The sequence below is a fragment of the Myotis nattereri genome (genome assembly GCF_964212035.1).
Source record: "Myotis nattereri genome assembly, chromosome: 3".
In the NCBI taxonomy this organism is placed as follows: Eukaryota; Metazoa; Chordata; class Mammalia; order Chiroptera; family Vespertilionidae; genus Myotis; species Myotis nattereri.
This window is the reverse complement of record NC_138077.1, coordinates 149280191-149302958: the sequence shown is the minus strand read 5'-3', so window position 1 is coordinate 149302958 and position 22768 is coordinate 149280191. Positions and strand designations below refer to the sequence as shown.

The 22768-nt window shown below is 39.4% G+C and overlaps 1 protein-coding gene across 1 annotated transcript; it reads right to left on the bottom strand.

Moving 5' to 3' along the window:
* Positions 1 to 1201: 1201 nt before the first annotated feature.
* Positions 1202 to 21056, bottom strand: LOC308515505 (guanylate-binding protein 7-like; the record flags this gene model as incomplete). Its single annotated transcript, XM_081086048.1, has 10 exons — positions 1202 to 1351; positions 2435 to 2625; positions 5305 to 5407; positions 6494 to 6700; positions 12948 to 13228; positions 14628 to 14873; positions 15511 to 15707; positions 15925 to 16034; positions 17362 to 17489; positions 20867 to 21056. The coding sequence occupies 10 exons, from the start codon at positions 21054 to 21056 to the stop codon at positions 1202 to 1204; spliced, it is 1803 nt and encodes a 600-aa protein (XP_080942174.1).
* Between the last annotated feature and the right edge of the window lie 1712 nt (positions 21057 to 22768).

Here is a 22768-nt window from a genome sequence, read left to right as displayed (position 1 = left end):
ATAAATAGAGTCTTCCTGTTGAGCTGACTTATGGTATTTCAATAAATATTTTGATCCTGTCATGGGAACATTGTCATTCCAGGTATTTTTATTTCATTTTTCATCTAATAATTGTATCTATTTATGTTTGAATAAGTAATAATTTATACAAGATATAACAGACACAGAATATACAGTGCAAGGTTCATTATCTTCTTGCATCTTACCTTAACTATGAACATCCATTCCTATTGTGTCCAATATACAAGTTTATTTTATATTTTTCCAGAGAGACATGATGATATATTCACATATTCTTTATCTTCTAAACTTAGTCATAGCAACTACACACACTTTTTGCAACTTTATTTTCATTGATGATAAACCTTGGAGATTTCTAATATTAGGACAAAGAGACCATCCTTTCTGATTTTAGTGATTGTAGATTATTCCTCTGAGTACATCTAAAAATTTACCTGACCAATATCTGACAGAGAAAATTTAAAGTTGTTTTCAGATTTTTTGAGTTATGATAGTCCTGCAAAAATTATACTGCTACATGTGATATTTTCAACTTGGGTAAAAACATCCAAGATAAATTCTTAAATGTATACTTGCTCCATCAACAGTATTTGCATTTAAAATTTTGATATATATTTGCATCAATTTGCCCTCTCACTGGAAAATATGGGGAATTTCCAAGTTCCTAAAATCCTCAACAACCTTTTTTCCTATCAAAGCTCTCCTTTCTGGACCATCTAAAAGGTGACACAGTTACCTCCTAGTTTTACTTTGCCTATCTTTTAATCTAAAGATATATATGTTTATACTTTTTTTCTATTTTTTTCTATTCAGGAATGTGGTTGTTGCTCTTTGCTTGCTAGATTCATAAGAGATCATTATAGCTTAAGAAAGGATCTCCATGACTAATACAGATTGCCAATGTCTTTTTCATCTAACACTTGTCCTTTTGCTTTACTGAAACCTTTTCAATGAATAATTCATTATCTCCTAACTTGTTTTCCATTATTTAAATGATTTCATCCAATCAAAATAAAGCTGGTGTTTTGAATATCAGACCCTGATATTCTTTTAAACAGTATTATTAAACTTTTCTTAAATGAAACTATAATTTTACACGTTTTCAAAATCTTCCACAGTCTTATGTTATAGAACATAAGAAGCCTTTTATAAGATACTTACAAAAAATTCTCACCAGATTTCATAAAGCCTTTTTGAGGAGCCCAAATATTGCTGTAACTACTGCAGGGCTTGCTGAGGTTAAGATATTGAAGATCTTTGAAGTGATGTCTTCCTCTTTTTCAAAATCTTTTTTTAGCTTATTTACCTTTTCATTGATTTCTTCTAACATCTTTATATTTTATTTATTTATTTAAGAGAGAGAGAGGGAGAAAGAGAGAAAGAGAAACATCATTTGTTGTTCTACTTATTTATGCATTCATTGGTTGATTCTTGTATGTGTCCTGACTGGGAATCAAACCCACAACCTTGGCCTTTCAGTATGGCACTCTAACCACTGATTACCACAACCAACACCTCAAATATCTCTTTAAATTCTTTAGTAGGTAGTTCTTGGGTCCGTAAAAAGAAGAGCATTCCCTTTGGAAAATCCTCAATTATTAGCACTTTGTATTTAACAATGCCAGGAACTAAGCAAATGTTTTATTTCTCTACTAACTTACATGCTCTTTGATGAGTTTGTCAATATTTCAAATGTTTGGACAAGTAAGTGAGAATATCCATGATTTACACCTCCCTTACCATCTCACTGGGGTGAGGATGAGTTGGGGCTAGGTTAGGCCTGACAACTATCCTAGGAATTTGCTCTAGCCCTAAGGATGCCCTTTGGGAAGGATGGGGTTTATTTCTAATTATTTCTTAGTTCCACTGAAGTAGGATGACAACACATGTAACAACTAATGGGAACTGCTGATTCTAGAGAACACTGGTTATCAAACTCCAGGTTGGGACAAAGAATGCATTGTACTCTAGTTTTACAGAATGAAGCAGGCTGAACTGGAAACTAATGCAGCAAATTTTAGAGCTTTCATTATTCCATATTTTATATCATTTACAATCTGATACTTTTAAGGACAGATGAATCTACATCAAGTATTTTTGGTGGGTGCACTAAACATCCTATGAACTAAAGTCCCATTCACTTACAGGCATAGTGAGGCCCTATAATCACTACAAACCCAGGCCAATAGCCTGGGGCATGTCAATTGTACCCTCCAAGTTCTAATACCACACCAGGTGCCCAATCTCAAAGACATAGGGCTTTAGAATGATCCCATTAACTTAACATTTCACTGAATCATAAGCCTTTGCATTTCCTTGAGTGTTTATGCCTTTAGTTAAATTTTTGTCCTTCCCTTCATGAGGAGCCAGGTTGGTGTCCTTTAGGTTTTGCCCACACCCCACCCAGACTTACCTCCATATTTTGCTTCAGCATTCTTTCCTGATTTATCCATTGGCTTTTTATGTCTGTCTTCATCTTCTTCATCTGGAGTAAGTTTTCCTGAAAGATTTTCTCTTGAGCCTCCATTTTTTGCTGGAGTTCATTCAATGTCTGTCTCACCAGCTGCAGTTCCTTTTCCACTGCCTGCTTCTTGGCCTGCTCAGCTGTTTCACAATGTTCTGCAAGAGAGAAGAAAATAACAGATATACCTACTTGTACACATCAAAGGTAAGAGACTGGAGTGACTTTAAAAGAGTCAGGAAAAATCTCTGTATATTCTTACTAGAAATACCAGCAAAACATATTTCAGAATGTGATGAAAAGGCACTGATTGTCTCAATGAGCCTTGTTATTTATTTATTTACTTATTTATTTATACTCACCCGAGGACATGCTTCCACTTATTTTAGAGAGAGAGGAAAGGAAATGGAGAGAAAGGGAGAGAGAAAGACAAAAAGAGAGGGGGAATCCAAATTGGAAAAGAGGAAGTAAAACTGTCCTTATTTGCAGACGACATGATATCATACATACAAAACCCTAGAGACTCCATCAAAAAGCTACTAGACTTAATACATGAATTTCGCAATGTAGCAGGATACAAAATTAACCCTCAGAAATCTGAGGCATTTCTATACACCAATAGTGAACTTTCAGAAAGAGAGATTGTAAAAACAACCCCGTTTACCATCGCACCAAAAAAATTAAGCTATCTAGTAATAAACTTAACTAAAGAGGTAAAAGACCTCTACTCAGAAAACTACAGGACATTGAAAAAAGATATAGAGGAAGACATAAACAGATGGAAGAACATACCATGTTCATGGATTGGTAGAATCAACATCATTAAAATGTCCATACTACCCAAAGCAATCTATAAATTCAACGCACTTCCCATTAAAATACCAACGGCATACTTCAGAGATCTAGAACGAACTCTCCAAAAATTCATCTGGAATAAAAAAAGACCCTGAGCCCTAACCGGTTTGGCTCAGTGGATAGAGCGTTGGCCTGTGGACTGAAGGGTCCCAGGTTCAATTCCGGTCAAGGGCATGTACCTTGGTTGCCGGCGCATCCCCGGTGGGAGTGTGCAGGAGGCAGCTGATCGATGTTTCTAACTTTCTATCCCTCTCCCTTCCTCTCTGTAAAAAATTAATAAAATATATTTAAAAAAAGACCCTGAATAGCTGCAGCAATCCTGAAAAAGAACAAAGTAGGTGGGATCTCAATACCAGATATCAAGTTGTATTACAAAGCCACTGTTCTCAAAACTGCCTGGTACTGGCACAAGAATAGGCATATAGATCAATGGAATAGAATAGAGAGCCCAGAAATCGGCCCGAACCAATATGCTTAATTAATATTTGACAAAGGAGGCAAGAACATACAATGGAGCCAAGATAACCTCTTCAATAAATGGTGTTGGGAAAATTGGACAGATATATGCAAGAAAATGAAACTAGACCACCAACTTACACCATACACAAAAATAAACTCAAAATGGATAAAGGACTTAAATGTATGACAGGAAACCATAAAAATTCTAGAAGAATCCAAAGGCAACAAAATCTCAGACATATGCCGAAGCAATTTCTTCACTGATACAGCTCCTAGGGCACTTGAAACTAAAGAGAAAATGAACAAATGGGACTACATCAAAATAAAAAGCTTCTGCACAGCAAAAGAAACCATCAACAAAACAATGAGAAAACCCACTGTGTGGGAAAACATATTTGCCAATGTCATATCTGATAAGGGCCTAATCTCCAAAATTTATAGGGAACTCATACAACTCAACAAAAGGAAGATAAACAATCCAATCAAAAAATGGGCAAAGGACCTAAATAGACACCTTTCAAAAGAGGACATTCAGAAAGCCAAGAGACATATGAAAACATGCTCAAAGTCACTAATCATCTGAGAGATGCAAATCAAAACAACAATGAGGTACCATCTCACACCTGTCAGACTGGCTATCATCAACAAATCAACAAACGACAAGTGCTGGAGAGGATGTGGAGAAAAAGGAACACTTGTGCACTGCTGGTGGGAATGCAGACTGGTGCAGCCACTATGGAAGACAGTATGGAGTTTCCTTCAAAAACTAAAAATGGAACTCCCATTTGACCCTGTGATCCCACTTCTAGGAATATATCCCAAGAAACCAGAAACACCAATCAGAAAGGATATATGCACCCATATGTTCATAGCAGCACAATTCACCATAGCTAAGATCTGGAAACAGCCTAAGTGCCCATCAGTAGATGAATGGATTAGAAAACTGTGGTACATCTACACGATGGAATACTATGCTTCTCTAAAAAGGAAGGAACTCTTACCATTTGTAACGTCATGGATGGAACTGGAGAGCATTATGCTAAGTGAAATAAGCCAGTCAATGAAGGAAAAATACCACATAATCTCACTCATTCATGGATAATAGAGACCATTATAAACTTTTGAACAATAATAGATACAGAGGCAGAGCTGCCTCAAACAGATTCTCAAACTGCAGCGGGAAGGCCGGAGAGGGTTGGGGGGCAGGAGGTAGGGGGGTAAGAGATCAACTAAAGGACTTGTATGCATGCATATAAGCATAACCAATGGACATAAGACACTGGGGGATATGGGAGGCTAGGGGACTGTCTAGGTCGGGGGGATAAAATGGACACATATGTAATACCCTTTGTAATTCTTTAAGCAATAAATAAAAATAAAATAAAATAAAATAAAATAGATCCTAGTATGAAAAAAAAAAGAATAGAGGGAGAGAGAGAGAGAGAGATGCATTAAAAGGCCCTGTAGGTACCTCCCCTCTCCTCTGTGTAGAGAGCCCTCCCCTGTACCTGCTAGAGCCTTCTCCCCAGCACTGAGGGCTTTTTCAGCCTGGAAAATGGATTCCTCTGTTGCAGCCTGTGACTGCAGGAAGCTCTGGAGGACCTCCTTTGCCTGAGGAAACAAGAAAGAAGGAAGACACTTCTTGCTGGGAAGTCATTGTTCAATAAAACTCCAAATTTGACTCTAAATTCTTCATCTTTCTTAGGATCCCGCAGTGGTTCCCTTCCTTTCACAGTTATAATGAAAAAAATGCAACATTTTTAGTGAGCATAAAACCCTCTTTGGCAACCTCTTTCCTAGCTCTTCAATTTTCTATCCTAATAATGCCAGACACCCTCCCACCCCAAATTACAGACAACCAGGTTAATATTCAATCCTACAAACACTCATCCTCCATTTTTGTAATGTCTGCACATTCTTGTTCTTCTGACTGCATGCTCATTTAGCCTATCTTCACTCAGATATAATTTATTGATATCTCAATTTATAGCTTCTACTTCCTCTTCCAGCAGGAAGCTTTGATGAACTTCTTTCTGAGATTTGAATGGCTGACAGGTACAGAGACTTGCCCTACCATCTCTATCATTTGCTGGTTATGTGTTCTTAGGCCACTAATTAGTTTCTTAGTGAATCACATTTCTCAATTGCATAATAGAGATGACAGTATTACCTAAATTCATATTACCCTGAAGATTAAGTTGATAATCCAAACATAGCACTTAAGAATATACTTGGTTTAGTAACTCTGTGCTCAATATATATCAGCCATCACCATCATCATTATCATCACCATGATCAGTATCATCATTTTCAACATCGCTATTCATGTACTTATATGATAATCATTATCTCACCACATTCAATTGACTTTATATTTCTTTTCTTAGGGAAGGTCATAAGCTTCTTGAGAATATTGTTTCTTTAATTAAGTATCCCTTGTACATAGCACAAAATAATTACATTGCTTCTTAAATGAAAGGCATATTCTTTTCCATCTACATTCTTGACAGTAAATCCGATATTTGGGAGAACATATTTTTGGTTTATTTAAAAGTATTTAACTAATGTATAGATATCACCATGCTTTGCTGTTTATGCACAAATGGTCCTGTGCTCTTAGATTTTCAAAAGAATCAACAAAGACCCTCTGACACCCATCTGCTGTTCTTATCCCCTCTTTTTATTCCTCAACTTTACTCCTTTCCTGGGTACCAGGTTATAGGAATGTTCAACCTGGTCCATTTCTTTTATGTAGAGATTGTATCTTCCTGGCACAGAGAAAGTTCCTCTTGAAATGTTTTCCAACAGTGACTCTGAAAGCTGTTTAAGTTGAGCCTGGCAATATTTGGCAGATGCCTCTTCATTCTGCAGCAAGAAATCTTCCTTCTTTTTCTCTATGGTGCCCTGCTCAGAAATGTGGAGAAATCCAAAGGAAAGAGGCCGTTAGAAAAGAAGGGAATTTCCAACTGTGATCCTCTTGGAAGAAGCTGTCTGATGACATCAGAGTAGACTGGGGCATGGAAAACTAGACCAAGATCAGGAAGCTCATTTTAGTCCTAGTTTAGACCAACTCTTGGTTTGCCCTGGGAAAAGTTCCTTAATTCTCATGGGTTCAGGCTGAACACTTGTGAAATGATAGGGTTGGCAGACAAGAACTCCAAGATTCCTGTACTTTTAAAAATTGAGAAATAACATTATTTCTACTTCGGTGTACCACATAATGATTTGATACTATTTGTATATATTGCCAAATGATCACCACAATGTCTGGTTAACCTTACATAATCACAAGAATTATTTTTTCTTTGATGAGAATTTTGAAGTTAGACTCTGCTGGCAAATTTCAAATATGAAAGCCAGTATTATCAAGGTTCCTGTATCAGTCATAAGATTAACTATTATCCATCCATTGACAATGGACAATGGGGAGTTCAATATGACTGTAAGTAAACTTTCCTTTGCAAACTTGGATTGCTATGGATAAACATATATACACAGTAAATCAACTGTCCACTAGTGAAGTAAGTGGTCACTGAACAGAGTTTTGAACTCCTCATGAATTATTTGAATGAGGGCTTGATTGTGCAAAAATATAGGAACATAAATTATTTTGCTATACTTGAAAAATTACAATCCCTTTGGTTTTCTTCTGTATGAAATGAGAGTTCTGTAACTAGTAGGATAGTCAATGACAGACTCAAAGGCAAGGTGAAGGTGCTTAAGTTAGGCAGAATTAGGTTGTCCTAAAGAATTCTCTTTCTTGGTGTCCACAAACTGCAACCTCTAGGCCTGTAAATATGATAAATATTAATCTTATGATTGGATTTTTATATGGGTACTGGCTGACTTTAAGAGATGGAGATTGCTCAAGTGTGCATACGTAAACACATAGCTTTTTTTAAAAAAAACACACACACATTTTATTGATTTCAGAGATGAAAGGAGAGGGAGAGAGATAGAAACATCAATGATGAGACTGAATCATTGGTCAGCTGTCTCCTGCATGCCCTGCACTGGGGATCGAGCCCACAACCAGGGCATATGCCCTGAATACGAATTGACCTGTGTCCTCTTGTTTCATAGGTCCACACTCAAACACTGAACCATGCTAGCTGGGAAATACATGAGCTCTTTAAGAGCAGTTTTCTTCAGTTGGTAGCAGAGAAGTAGTCAAATACATTAGAAACAGTATGGTACAATGCACTATTGCTGCCTTGAAGATGGGGAGGAGTTCCCATGACCCTCCTTATATTACTAGTGGCCTGGTGCACAGATTTATGCACATTAAAAGAAAATTAATTAGAAGAAAGATTCATGCAGTAATTATGTTACTGCAAAAAGTTACATGTCAAAATCCTATATGATAAAATAGAAACATGTAAATTAACACATTGTATGCGGGAAACGTATTTATACGTTTTATAAATACGTTTCCCGCATACAATGTGTTAACCGTCCCTCTGCTATGCTCACCAGCCAATCAGAGTGAGTATGCAAGTTAACCCAACAAAGATGGTGGGGGCTGGAGCTGGGATACTTGCATCTCAGCCACGGCTACCATGCAAGCATCCTGGCTCTGGCCACTCCAGGCCTGTTGGAGACACAGAAGTTAGGGTAGACAGAGAAGTCCGGCTCCAGGGCCTGAGGCTGGCTTCGGCTGGGAGATGAAGAAGCTACATGGCCTGGGAGATAAAGAAGTCGCCTGCCCCAGGATTCTAGGCTGTAGCCATTTGGATAAGTCACCCACACTGCATCCCAAGGGAGATAGAGAACCCGGGCCCAGCGCCTGAGGCTGGCTGCAGCTGGGGAGACAAAGAAGCCTCCTGCCCTGTGATCCCAGGCCACAGCCAGCTAGAAAAGCCACCCACAATGCATCCCAGGGGACATGGAGAAGCCGCCCACCTGTGGTCCAGGTGCCAGCACCTGTAGCTGGCTGTGGCCCAGGAGACGGACAAGCCACCCACCCCGAGATCCCAGGCTGCAGCCACCCAGAGAAGCTGCCAGCCCTGTGGTCCAGGGCACCAGAGCCTATGGCCCAAGAGATAGGTTTCCTCTTCTCCCTCTGCAGTCATTACTCCAATAATCCCCTTCTGAATTTCTCTCCTCTGCCACAACCCAACTCCACTTTTCATCTGAAGAATACGGAACAGAGAGCAGTGTTAAAAGCTTACATTTTTAAGCTGGTAAGTTTGGTACTTAAACATATGAATGGAAAACTAGAGTCCTTAAGGTAACAAAGACTACAAAGGGAAGGGACAGGGCATGACATATTATATCCAGCAATCCATATGGGGACTGAAAACTTTGCAATGATGACAATTAGTGAAGATATGAATCAACCGAAATAGTTGACAGGGACAATGCTTCCATCTTTTAAAATATCTACATCAAATCTGTTTAAATAGATTTTCATATGCATAATATAGCATATTCTGACAAGACCACCACCACCAATGTGGTCAGTGTTGTGCCGATAAGTGTTTAACAACTGGCTCTCAATCAAAGAAAACAAAAGTCTGATTTATACTATTGGCCAATTTCTGTGGCATAAATTCTCCATCCATGGCTGATTTCAGCTGCTAATGTGATGCCACTAAATGCAGAACTGAGGAGAAACATGCAGTAATACACTATTACCAGACAGACCCAAAAGACATAAATAACGTCAAGAGTCAGAACAGTAAAGTATAGTAAATAATTGAGGAGTGATGAATTTAGAGTGTGCATTTCCTTTGGTTTTAATGTAATTTATTCACTTTTAAGATTATATAATTTACTTTTTAATAATGAACATGTTTAACAACCAGCTTACAAAATTCCTGAAAATTTGTGAGCCAGTAAGAGCAGGCTCCAGCACAATACTGAGTGGAGTGTAATGGTTAAAGGGCATGGCTCATGGGTTTGAAATGAGACGCAGCCACTTTCAGGTTTTACTGGTCAAGCTACCTGATCTCTCTATCCCTCGGGGTTCTCACCTGTGTAGTTATAGTACCTACTGTAGAGTTGTTGCAAAGATAAAATGAAATCTGTGTATGACACAGCACAGTACCTGAAACAATAATTCACTCAATTTGTTATAAACTGTTATTGCCACAAAACGTTGTTGACAAAATTACTCATGCTGAAAGAATGAAATTTTATTGATGAGAAAAATGCCTTATTTTGCAATCTACATGGAGACAGTCAATTTTGCTTCCTAAGCAGTAGATGGTAATCTACTATTAGAAGCTGCAAGGGTGAAAATGACCTCAATCAACATGTTTGAGGCAATGTATTATTAGCTGGATCATAAAGCAGAGAGGATGCCATGCATTCTGGGATATAGCTGCAGTAAGAGGCTTCATCTCAGGTATTAATTCTGATCAACTCAGCATCAGACTTAAGATGAATGGTGAGAAGGATTCTGAGGCTGCTTCTAGACTTAGCAGGAATAGAACTTTAATACATAAGCAACAGTTACTATGGTTAATGATGGCAAAAAAGAACACACCATGATCTATACTAATAAAAGGGTAATACGCTAATTAGACCACACATCTTCCAGATGACCATCCGCGCATCCTTCCTGACAAAGCTGGGCCCAGGCAAAGCCGCCTGACAGCAGTCCCAGGCACCAGTGCCTGTGGCAGGCTGCAGCCTAGGAGACAGAGAAGCCGCCCACTCCACAGTCCTGGGCACCAGCACCTGTGGCTAGCTGTGTCCCGGGAGATGGAGAAGCTGCCCGCCCTGTGGTTCCTGGAGCCAGCACCTGCAGCTGCAGCCAGGGCAAAGTCAATTGCCCACCATCCCCTACGGCTGCAGCCAGCCTAGGCAAAGCCAGATTGGGTCCCATGTGTCTATGGCTGACCAGAGGGAGGGAAGCTCAGGTCTCAGGTGCCTGTGGTCAGCTGGAGGAGGGAATCCTGGGTCCTGGATGTGTGGTTGTGGCAGAGATGGTTAGGGGCAATCGAGCCAGCAGGGGAGCAGTTAGAGATGATCAGGAGGGCAGTCAGAAGCAGTTAGGGGCAATCAGGCAGGCAGGCAAGCGGTTAGGAGCCAGCGGTTCTGGATTGTGAGAGGGATGTCTGACTGCTGGTTATCCCCCGAGGGGTCCCAAATTGGAGAAGGTGCAGGCCAGGCTGAGGGACATCCCTCCCAACCCCGTGCATGAATTTCGTGCACAGGGCCACTAGTAGTATATATAATATAGCATTATAAAATGAAAACATGCATGTAATTGACACCAGCAAGAGCTTTATATGTATCACACATACATGAGTCAACGTTTATTTTAAATTGCCAGTGTGAGTCAGATGTACCAGTCAGTCAGTTGGTCGGATGGTTGATGAATGAATTGTGATGAGGTTCATGTTGAATGTCAACAAAAACAATCAAATTTACAATTAACAATGACAGATCAAAACGCACACGTGCAATTGGCATCAGGGAGAGCTTTATATGTATCACACATGTGCAAGTCAACGTTTATATTTAAACTAGAGGCTCGGTGCATGGATTCATGCACATTGAAAGGAAATTAATTAGAAAAAATATTTTAATATTGATATTTGCCCTTTCTCTATAATAGAAGTGTCAACCAAATTCATGATAGACAATGACAGATCGAAATACCCACGTGCAATTGGTGCCAGCGAGAGCGAAATATATACAGATAAACTTGCTTAATTAGACCTGCTTTCTGGTTTAGCTAAACTTTTTCCAACCCAGTAAAGCATCCCAACTTCTCTTTCAGGTAATTGTCAGCATCACTGTAGTAAATATCAACATGAAGCAGATTATTATTGTAGATCATGCAGCGAGAACAAAGGGTGAAATATTTAGTTATAGTAGTGTTTGACTATATTTTGCGCAGTGAGAAAACCTGAAGTCATTTTCAAGTTCCATCATTTCTTACCTCTTTTCAGTCGGGTCAAGTTTCTAAACTTTCTAAATCTTAGTGGGCACCAGGTCCATAGTGCCATTTATTGTTAAATGGCCTGTAGCTACAGAGAGGAAGCCAGCTGTTACTAAGTGAAGTCATTACCCAGTGCCCACAGCCACAATTTCCAGGCTATGGTGGGCTGTGGGCCACATTTTGCGCCATGGGATCTCGGCAGCACTGGCTGCAATTTGGTGGGCTGTCACTCTGGGGTGGTGGCAGGGCCTGTGTCCCACTTGGGGGAAGCCAAGTGTTGCTCTGTCGGTGCCAGATCTGTGGTGTCGTTTCTTTATAAATGGCTAGTGCACATCATGGCAGCTTTTTGAATGGAGTGTCTGCCCCCTGGTGGTCAGTGTGCATCATAGCAACCATCAGATGGACACTAAGGATATTAGCCTTTAATATATATAGATCGCCAGTGTGTTTCATATGTACCAGTGGGTTGGCTGGTTGGACAGTTAGTCACTTAACCTTTTGTATGAAATTTGTGCACTGGTGGGGGCATCCTTCAGCCAGTCCTGCACCATCTCACAGTCCAGGACAATTGGGGGATGTGTGACTGCTGGCTTAGGCCCAACCCCCCAGGGATCGGGCCTAAGCTGGCAGTGAGACATCCCTCTCGCAGTCCGGGGTTCTCACAGTCCGGGACCCCTTGCTCCTTACCGCCCACCTGCAGCAGAGATGGGAGAGGCTCCCACCACCACTGTTGCACTCTCCAGCCGTGAGCCCAGCTTCTGGCTGAGCAGCGCTCTCCCTGTGGGAGCACATTACCACCAGGGGGAAGCTCCTGCATTGAGCATCTGCCCCCTGGTAATCAGTGCGCATCATATACACTGGTCATTCTGCTGTTTGGTCGATTTGCATATTAGGGTTTTATTATATAGGATATTCATTTCAGGTGTATAATATCTGAATCTTGTTTTCAGCTTATGGTACACAGAGCAGAGCACCAAATGCCTTGTGCTAGGAACTCACCTGAAGAATTGTGAAATAATAAATTGTGTGTTTTTGTAAACTGCTAATAAGCACATGTTAATTTGTTTGTCTCTAATAGAAATAAAGAGCTAATCTTTCAGAAAAAGGATGAATAGTAGACTATAGATTCCAGTCACTCGCATGAATCTAAACTTCTTTTACAATGGGGAACACATGAACTATGGGTCAAAAAGGGGATGTCTAGGCATCAATCTAGAAGAACAGAAATTAGGAAGGATCTGTGCTAAGACATATTACCATAAGCTTCTTTTGGAACAACTTGTTGTCATCCTTGAAGGCATTCTCCATGAAGATTGCAATGGCTTCCTTCTCACAGGCTGTATGCAAGTCCAGCAGCTCCTGCAGAGTGTCTGTGGGGAAGCTCACTCTCTGGGCCATCTGCTTGCTGTAGTGGTTGGCTGCCTTCTGCAGGGCTACTGAGTTCTCACGTTCAGCCAGAGTTGTCACTGCATTTTCCAAGCAAGGTACTGCTCCACTGTTGATGGCATCCACATAGGCCTTTGCAAGAGACCCCAGTCCTGAATGACATATGATATTTAGGGAATGGACAGGAAGTTCTTACTCACTGTTTCACAAGTTTTAGAGGTCAGCATTCTAAAATTAACAAAAAGTTTATTGAAATGAAGTTTTGTTTTCTCTTTCTTTTTCCCTCCCCATCTTCCACCTTGTCCTCATTCTTGTCCCCTCATCCTTTACTTCTATAAATCTACTTCCTTATGATAACATCTCTGTGTCTCCTATTCACTCTCTCTTTTATGGTTCTGAAATTGAGCACAGGATAATATAATCTTAATGATTTCAACCAATATGTTCAAGGGTTTCCTGAAACTATTTTCCAATTGAAATAACATTAAAGAGAGTTTATTTTATAGGTAGGTAATGTGTAGAGAGTGCCTGGGAAAGGTCTCTGAGCTGATAGTCATCTGAATCCAGTGGTGCCCGGCAGAGCCATGCCCTGGAAACATACCTTTCCAGAGGCAGATGTGTTGTCAGCCTGACCTTCATCTCAGGCTCCAGGGGGTGGGTTTCATTATCTAAATCCAGTCAAGCACCAGGAACAAACACGATTATCCCGGCCCACCCAGAAATGATGATTACAAAGAAGCCACAAGAATGCACATCATCTCCTTTGCCTTGGGCTTTAGTAAAATGTCCTGGTGTTTTGCTGTATAAAATAAATGCATTGTATCGGCTCTGGGTCACTGTCTCTCCATCAGAGGACAGCTGTCCTACCTGGTTCCAGCTTTCCCTACTGTCTTTGTGTCTGTCTCTTTCATTTCCTCAATCTCCCGTTGCTCCTATTCAGGACTCCTGTCGACTCTCTAGTCATGATGGTTGAGGAAAAGAGAGAAATATTTATAGTAATGTAGATAATTTGTGGGCAAAATTTTCCAATGAAAATTTGAAACTCAATAAAAAGTCATGAATTTCAGGATGGTGACTCAAATATTAAATCAAGCATGAGCCCATCTCAGTTCTCTGTATGTCTGCCCAGTTGGTATATTCATGAATCTAGCCGTACATATAAGGCTATAGTTAAAATTTCTTCTCAAACTCTAATGAGCTTTCAAAGGTTTTTGTTCTGCTATATATTTCTTTCTAACTGGTGTAAACTTATGAGATATCTTGTGTACCCTCAGCAAGACACACTCATCTCATTGGTCTTATCATCATGCAGATTCTCCTCTTTAACAGCAGCTTGTGCTTATGTCATTAGTGTATTAGTCTCATGAGATACAGTGGGCTTCAACAATCCCACATATAGGGAACCTTAATGAAAAAAATACATGTGTATGTGTGGCATGAATCTCTGCTTTTCCACATCACATATAAAAGGAAACAAAACTGCTGAAAAATTCCAAGTACAATCACACACATTGAACCACAGAGAAACATATTATAACAAAGGAGACTCACGATTTCCAGTGACAATGATTCCCTCTCTGAGGGTCTTGGTTTTTGCTTCTGTGAAGATATAGTTACAGAAATTTTTGGATTGCTCCTGGAAACTGCACACTAGTTGGTTTTCTGACACTTCCTCCATATGGAGTAATAATTTTCTGTCAGTTGTAGGCCGGTCAAAGACAAAGCACTTTCGCCTTGGAAAGAACTTCCTGATATACTCTCTAGGCATGTTGGACTTCTGGATTTTGGGGTTCTTGCCTGTAGAAAAGAAAAAAGAGCAGTGATTGGTGAGCCAGTTTTTAGGCAAGGACATTGATGATTTTCATTTCAAAGGGTCTTTGCATCACTGTAACTTTGGTGCTTGCATATCTCTGTTTATTTACTCATGCAAATCAATCTAATGCTAATCTCACTAAACCATAGAATTTTATTTTTATTTATTTATTTATTTATTTATTTAGTCCAGAGCCAAAAATAAAAGCAGCATTTCTGAGGAAAAAGGGGAGGTATTCATTCCATGTGAAGAAACTTATGATTGATTCTTCTATGGTTTCCAATGCTTGAATATTTGTTAGATATTTTTGAATGATAGATTATTTTCAAAAATTGTCAGAAATACATTTGATATTATAGTCCTCATGTCAGAAATATAATACGGGCTCTAAAGTAAAGACAAATATTTCTTGGTAGATAAATGAAAATTTATGATATTGTTCAGAAAAATGCCATGTGGAGGACAGACAATCCATGTGTATTTAAACTCCAGCAAATCATCTCTGGAGGTCAGAGATTGCATATAGAACTTTATATTATAATCCTCTGGTCAGAAATATAATGTGAGTTCTAAATAAGAGTCAAATGTTACACCTCCACCACCCAGATCATCCTCTGATACCTGGAACCAACTTCAAGGCATTCTCCAGGTACTCATCTTCAGTGATGGTTCTTCCATCTAACTTCAGCTCCAGCATGAAATCTCGTACAACCCAAACAAAGTCTGGAAAGAAACTCACAAACTCGGCTGAGTCATCTACTTCAGCAGAGCTGGGAGAGGACTTTGTCCTGATTAGCTTTGTTAGTTTAGTCACATAGCTGAGATATTAGCTAAGGAATGAAAAGTGCTCTAAGCCAAAATTTCCAGATCTTACCCGGAAACAATTATTATGAACATTCCTATTCACCCTCTATCCCTTTCTCCTCAAACATGGTTGTGACATGAGGAACAAACAACAAAAACAATAACAAAATAGTCTCAATTTCATTCCCATACACTCCATGACACATGGAAGCTGGGTTCCTGGAAGGATACTGTAGCTGCTCCAGGGCCTGGTGGTTGATGTGGTTCATGCTGTTGTAGACAAACATGCTGCTCAGAAGCACGGCCAGGGCAAAGATCCATGAGTCATTTTTTGAGTCACCCTAGAAAGTTCACAGAAGGGGACTGAGGTGTCTACAATTTATTCACTTGTTCAGTTGTTCATGCACTATGTCAACTCTGCTATAACTGAACAGTAGGGTAAATAACATACACTGTGAAGATGGTGGTAAATTCAAAACTCATTTTTAAATGAAATAAGCCATTCTGAGAAAGAAAAGTATCATATGATTTCACTCTTCTGTATAATCTAATGAACATAATGAACCAATAAGTAACATAGAGGCAGATTCATAGATAGAGAGCTGGCTGACAACTGTTGGAGGTGGGTGTGGGCTTGGGTGCTGAAGCTAGAGGTATTGAGAAAAAAAGAAAGACTTCATGTACAGGGGAACAGTGAGGTGACTGCTAGGGGTGGGATAGGAGAAGTTGAGAGAGAGTTTAGAGGGCATAAATGGTGATGGACAGAGACTTGATTTTGGGTGGCAAACACACAATATAGTTTACAGATAATGTGCTGTAGAATTGGGCTCCTGAAACCTGTATAATTCTGTTAACCACTGTCACCCCAATAAATTCAATAAAAAATTAATGTTCAAATTCAGAATTTAATTCCTGCCACTTCTCTTTTTGTAGTAATGGAAGCCAAAGATCCACTGCTGCAACTTTAACTTTAGACTCTGGCTAATACAAATAAGAACACGGATTAACCACAACTAACACAGTAAACACAGCATACCTAAAATTATCTCATTTACAATGCTTGTGGTCGGTCTAGCTCCTGAATTTATAGAAGTCAGGGAGGAATTCATCTCTCAATCTCAGAGACTTGGACTAAAACCTTTTATTAATGTGACAAGTGCTTTTGGAGATTACATATGTTATTCTACTGAAAACACATTTTCATGTTTCCTGCACTCAAGACCATCAACCTCACTCACCTTAACTATTGGAGTGCATTGATCTCATAACTATAACTTCCTCCAGGATACTTTTCTTACCCTGAATACTGGTGAACTATGTCACTCCTTGTATCCATGCTAGCCTGTACTGATAACACTGCTTATTTCTTATCTCCCAACTAGGCTCTGGGTTTTTTCCTCAATCATGCATAGCTGTAGTACCTAACACAAAACCCTAGAATTTAGATGCTCAATAAGTGTTTGTTATATTGTAACTTTCAACCAAGTGTAAAAATAAGAAGTTATAAGCCTAATAAAGAAAATATCGAGTTTCCAAGAAACATAATTAAACCTCAATTATTCTTAATTAGATTTGTAGTTTACAGAAATAGGTCATAGAAGGTGAATTAAGGTGGCAAATTAAATTGTAAGTGGAGTATTTAAGAACAAAGAAGACTCTTTGCCTTACCTTTTCCACATCGCCCAGGCCCTCAGTGTCCAGAAGGACCAGAGTGTGGTTGGGCTTGGAGGGGTGGGGTACACACCACATCCAGATGCCCTTGGTTTCAGACCGCACTGTGGAGCCCAGACGGAAACCTGCAAAGGAAGAGGAGAAAGAGTATATAGAGTAACAGCAGATAGTCCAGGCTGCCCATAGGTTACATTGGTTAAAATTATCAGAGTGTGAGTGCCAGGCTAGAAGGAAGGTTGCTTTCATTTTAGCAAGGACAGCCTATCCAACATTTATCCATGTTAAGGAATACTTCTCAAAAAACACTTTGTGTTTCCTATTCACTCTATACATCAATGGCTCAAGGTATGTCAAATTACAGAATCAATATAACCTCTATTGACCTTTATAGTCTTTTCTGACACCGAAGAGCTCCCTTGTCCTTCAGGTTCTGGTAGATTTCCACCAGTGGGAGGCGCCAGCATGAGACTAGAAGTCAGGCATATGTTCCCTTTGCTTACCCCTTAGTGAGGCACAGTGTCCCAGTGCCTCAGTTCCTTTATGGTAGGTCACAACCCTTTCATTTAACTCCATCCCAAAGTGTTGGCTTTTGCCACATTGTGGTTTCACTTTTTGCTTGTCTGTTCATCCAATAGGAGTGACTATAGTTACCTGGTCATTGCTATTGCCACCCTCTGGGTGCTTCCTTATCTACAATTAGTTCTGTGACCTGGTTATGCCCTCCTATAAGTCCCTCTATTAAACACTCTTTAGTTACCCCTTGAGAGGTTCTTGCGTGTCCTGCCAGAACTGGGTTGATGATCATCTTTCTTGAATTTCTTTGTCCCCCTTCACTCCTGTATTTTTCTCATTTCTACAAGGAAATGAGGAGGGTTTTTTCACTGCCTCGGGTGGGGTTATAATGGAAGTGAAAGCAGAAAAGACGTGTGAAATGTGGTTGCTCCTCTTTCAAAGCCTTACTAGTAAACCTACAGGTGAGGAGCATGTGAGGGATATGCCCAAAAACCTGTGTGCAATATATCTTCCCAACAGTTCAACATTTTTAACATGTGCCATAGGCCAATATTTCCTTCAATGGGCACTAGAAATGGGCATGATGAAAGGTGTATGGAAGGTTGGTTCAGCTTGGCTCAGGCCATTCTATTTTCACATCCAGTGAGTTCTACACAGAGAGGGTATAAAGCCTGAAATGGCCTGCATTCTTCTACATTGTGATAGAATTTGATTGCTTGCTTATTAATACAGAGTAATCTGAGCTCCCAGTTCCCCCAGTGAGAAAAAGTGAGTGTAATTGGAGATCATCATTCTTAGTTATGAGGTAAAAATCCCTCAAAGAAAGTTATCAACAAGGGGAGAGTTTAGTGATCTGGTCTTGATCCTGTATATTGATTGGGCACAAAACCTTCTTTTTTGTTTTTTTTCTCTGTTATATGATTTGGGTGGCAGAGTAAAACTTCAGGCGTTGTTTTTCCACTTACAGTTTACTTTCAACATTATTTTGTATTAGTTTTAGTTGTACAGCATAGTGGTTAAACAATCATATACTTTGCAAAGTGTTCCTACTGATATTACAAGGACCCATTTGGCATTATACATAATTATTACAATATTATTGACTATACCTATGTGTGTTAAAATATTTTGAGGGATGAGACTTTCACAGGCAATGAAATATCAACTCATTACTGCCTGGTGTTACCTTCAGTAGAATTAAAAGGATGGTGTTGAGACTCCTCAACAGACATCTCTCTCTCTCTCTCTCTCTCTCTCTCTCTCTCTGTTCTCAAACCTTTTAATCCTTAAAAAAGGCCTATCAATTACTTTAAGCCAAGCAAGGAAAAGTGTTCCCCCTGATGGGTGGCCCAGAATTTCTCTACAACAAAGGTCAAATAAAGTATTTTGTTGGAAGCAAATTGAAAGATTGTGAAACAAAAAAGAAAAAGGGATAAAGGAAGAAAACGAAGAGAAGGAGTGAGACAGAGAGAAAGAGACATAGTGACAATATCTCTAATGAGAGATATTTCTAGGAATAGTTGGAATTCAGTGTATTGAGGTTTATGCTGTAATGGTGCTGAGCTAGTGAGACAGAAAGGAAAACATTGGAAAATAAAAATTGTATGTGATTTTCATAGAGAGAAACGAGATACAGGACATAGGCAGATTGATCTAAAAATCAGTAAGAAGGAAAAATGGGAAATTAATAGAAAAGAAAAATAGAAATAGAAAATGCAAAAGAAAATAAGTGAAAAGATGCTCAAACTAATTTGTAATGAGGCAAATAATATGCAGCTATACAGTCACCAGATCATCAAGTTTTAAAAGTCTTTTACCAAAGTTTTATGAGGATGTGGAGAATACTAAATTATTGCTAATAAAAATGTACATTGCATATATAGTTTGAAAGCTGGTAAAAATATCTAGAAAGGCTGGCCACGTATATACTCCATGACCCAGCAATTTTATTTCTGGGTCTATCACACAAGGTAGCTGCGTACATGTGCACCAGGATATACAAACAAGAAGATTCATGTCGACATCACTCATAAAAGTAAAAACTGGAAACAAAAGCGATGTCATCATCAGCAAAAGGATAAATAAATGATGGTATCTTCTCACAATAGCATACTATAAAATAGTGAAAGTAAATAAATTACAAATACTTATGACAAACTAGATAAAACAAATTGTTGAGCAAAAGAAGCAGGACTCCAAAGAATACCTGAATGGACTTCCCTTTATATAATATTTAAGTTATTCTTACAAATGCATTCACAGCTTGTAAAACCACTTTTAAAAGGAAGAGTGAAAGCATGCACCATGAAAATCAAAACATTGGTGAACTCTGGTGAGGTGTCAGAGGGTACATCTAGGGCTTTTGGGTGCTGGTGATGTCTTATTTCTTGATATGGACAGTGATTACACAGATGATCACTTTATATTTATTAACTTTTTATATATGTATGTTTTGTGCACTCTTCTGTGTTATAGTTCACATGTTAGAAAAGACTAGATAAAGAAAAGAAGGTATAATTTAGCAAAGTTTTACTCAGAAATAAAGCAAAAAATTGGATGGTAGACCCATTGAGAGATGGGATATATAGAATATACTGTTGTTCATTGTTTCTTCCATCACTTGTTAAAAACAAGACATGTTGAATAATATTTGTGTCCAAGTTGAAAAGGCCCTAAAGTTTAGGACAAAAGTAATGGGAGAGAAAGAAACGAAATAATTGCTGGGGCTGAGCTCCTCAGCAGAAAGAGTGAATGGGATCAAGAATAATGGATGGATCTTTGGATACAGTGGGGAACCCCTTGTTCCTGGCTCAAAGAGTGAGGTTTTGTGGAACAATGAGGTTTGAGATATTTATTCCATCATGACAGCTAGGACCTTTCTTCCGTAGAAGGAGTTAGTTTCTTTTTTAAGATAACCTTGAAGGAGGTGTGATCAGTCTGTGTTATCCCTGTCTCCAAGCATATGGCCCTGCCCCAGAACAACACTCACCATGGTTCTGTCCTGCCAGGCGGTTCATCAGGTAGGATTTTCCTGTCCGATACAGACCTGCGATGGCCACCACCACCACAGGCTGAGAGATCTTGTCTAAAATCTCCAGTGCTGTTGGGTTTACTGTCAGCTGATTATTCTGATTTTCCACCAGACAGATGGGGTCCATCATGGTGTATCCAGAGGCCATGGTGAGCTGTAACCCAAAGGAACAATTCAGTACAACACAAGAACCTGAAGTCATATCTAATGTTTATACTAGTCACATGCACGTCAACTTTCTTGTGTGTAGAACTTATAAATCAGTTTCCTACATTTTGTATGCTTCTAAAGATAAGTATTTAGCCTAATGTGTCAAAGTCTGGTACAGATTCCTTATGTACATTATCAGATTGATCTTTAAATAAACCCTAAAGCAACCTTGTCTATGTGATGCATAAAAAAAATAGAATGAGCAAAACAAAACACTGATGATGTAGCCTTGAGAACATTAACATATTCGGGGTAAGCAGAGGCACAATGAGATATGCAGGAGATGAGGAGTGACCAGAGCAGATACGTGGAGTTCCAGAGTGATTTGGTTTCTCATTAGCCTCATATATTTTCTGAGCACCTACCATGTGCTGCAGCGCTCTTGGAAGTGTTCAGTATCAAGTAGTGAACAAAAAGGATACCAATTCCTGCTTCATGGAGCTCTATTCTAGGGGAAGGAGACAGGCAATACAGAAAACAAATAAGCAAAATGCATAAGTGCTCAGGAGAAAATAAGCAGGAACTAGGATAGACAGAATGGGGGCTGAATTTAAATAGAGGATGTTCAGAATAGGCCTTGTGCTGTGCCAGTTCAGCCAAGGGTGAACCTGAGGAGGGGCGGTGAAGGATTAAAGAAGACAGAGAAGAGAATACAGTTGGGGCTCAGCGGATCTCCCGTGCCTGGATGAGGACACAGAAAGACCCAGCCTGTAAGCTGAGGCTTTATTTTATAGTCAGAACACACAAACCAAAACATGGGAAGTGGTCAACATGTTTACAATGTTCTTGTGCCTTTCACCTTGTTTTGGCAGCACTTGTTACATCTTACACAGCCCACTAGATTCCTAGGAAGGAACTAGGGAGGGCTTTAAGGTTAAGCTTAATTATGCTAAGAGGACTCTGCCCTCCAAGCTGGGACTTGTTTGTGGCCTTGCCACAGGTCAGTCTGAGGCTTGACCCTATAGCCGTTCCCTACAGGTCTCTCAGAAAAAGAGAAATAAATGTGATCTGTGACCTTGAGGAGGACAAATGTAGTGAATCCTGGGAGTTGTAGCAATTGGAGGAGGGAAGACTTTGAGAAGAAGAAGAAGACAAAGTATGAGACTCACTCTCAAAACACCATGGGACAGATCTTTATAGACCCAGATACAGTTATGAATGCAGGAATTCATTTATTTAAACTAGAATAAATGGGCATTTTTGTTTCTGGGCTGACAAGGAAGAGAGGCTGTAAGCCAGGGTGATTTAGGGTGTGCCCAGAGCTGCCAGAGTCCCACAGCTGGGAGAGGTCCTACTTTACTGTTTTCATTACAGTGGGAGTTTCATGCAATTAAGGGACAAAAAGCAGTCAAAGTGCTTTGATTGTCTCTTCACTTTCTCAAAGACAATCCTAACCAACATTCATGTGCTTCCTGCTCTCCTAGCTGTGTGCATTGGAAAGAGTAATTTCTCTGTCTCAGTTTGTTCTTCCATAAAATGGCTACCCTAAAAATTACAATATCTTGGTCATTAAGATCATTAGAAAGGTTAAATATATATGATAAAATTTATAATTCTCTTAAAATTATGTGTTGCATACTGAATCCTCTGTAAGTATTGATAAAATATTGAGTGTCTAAGAGGGCAGGAAGGTTAAGTTCTAAATGAGGA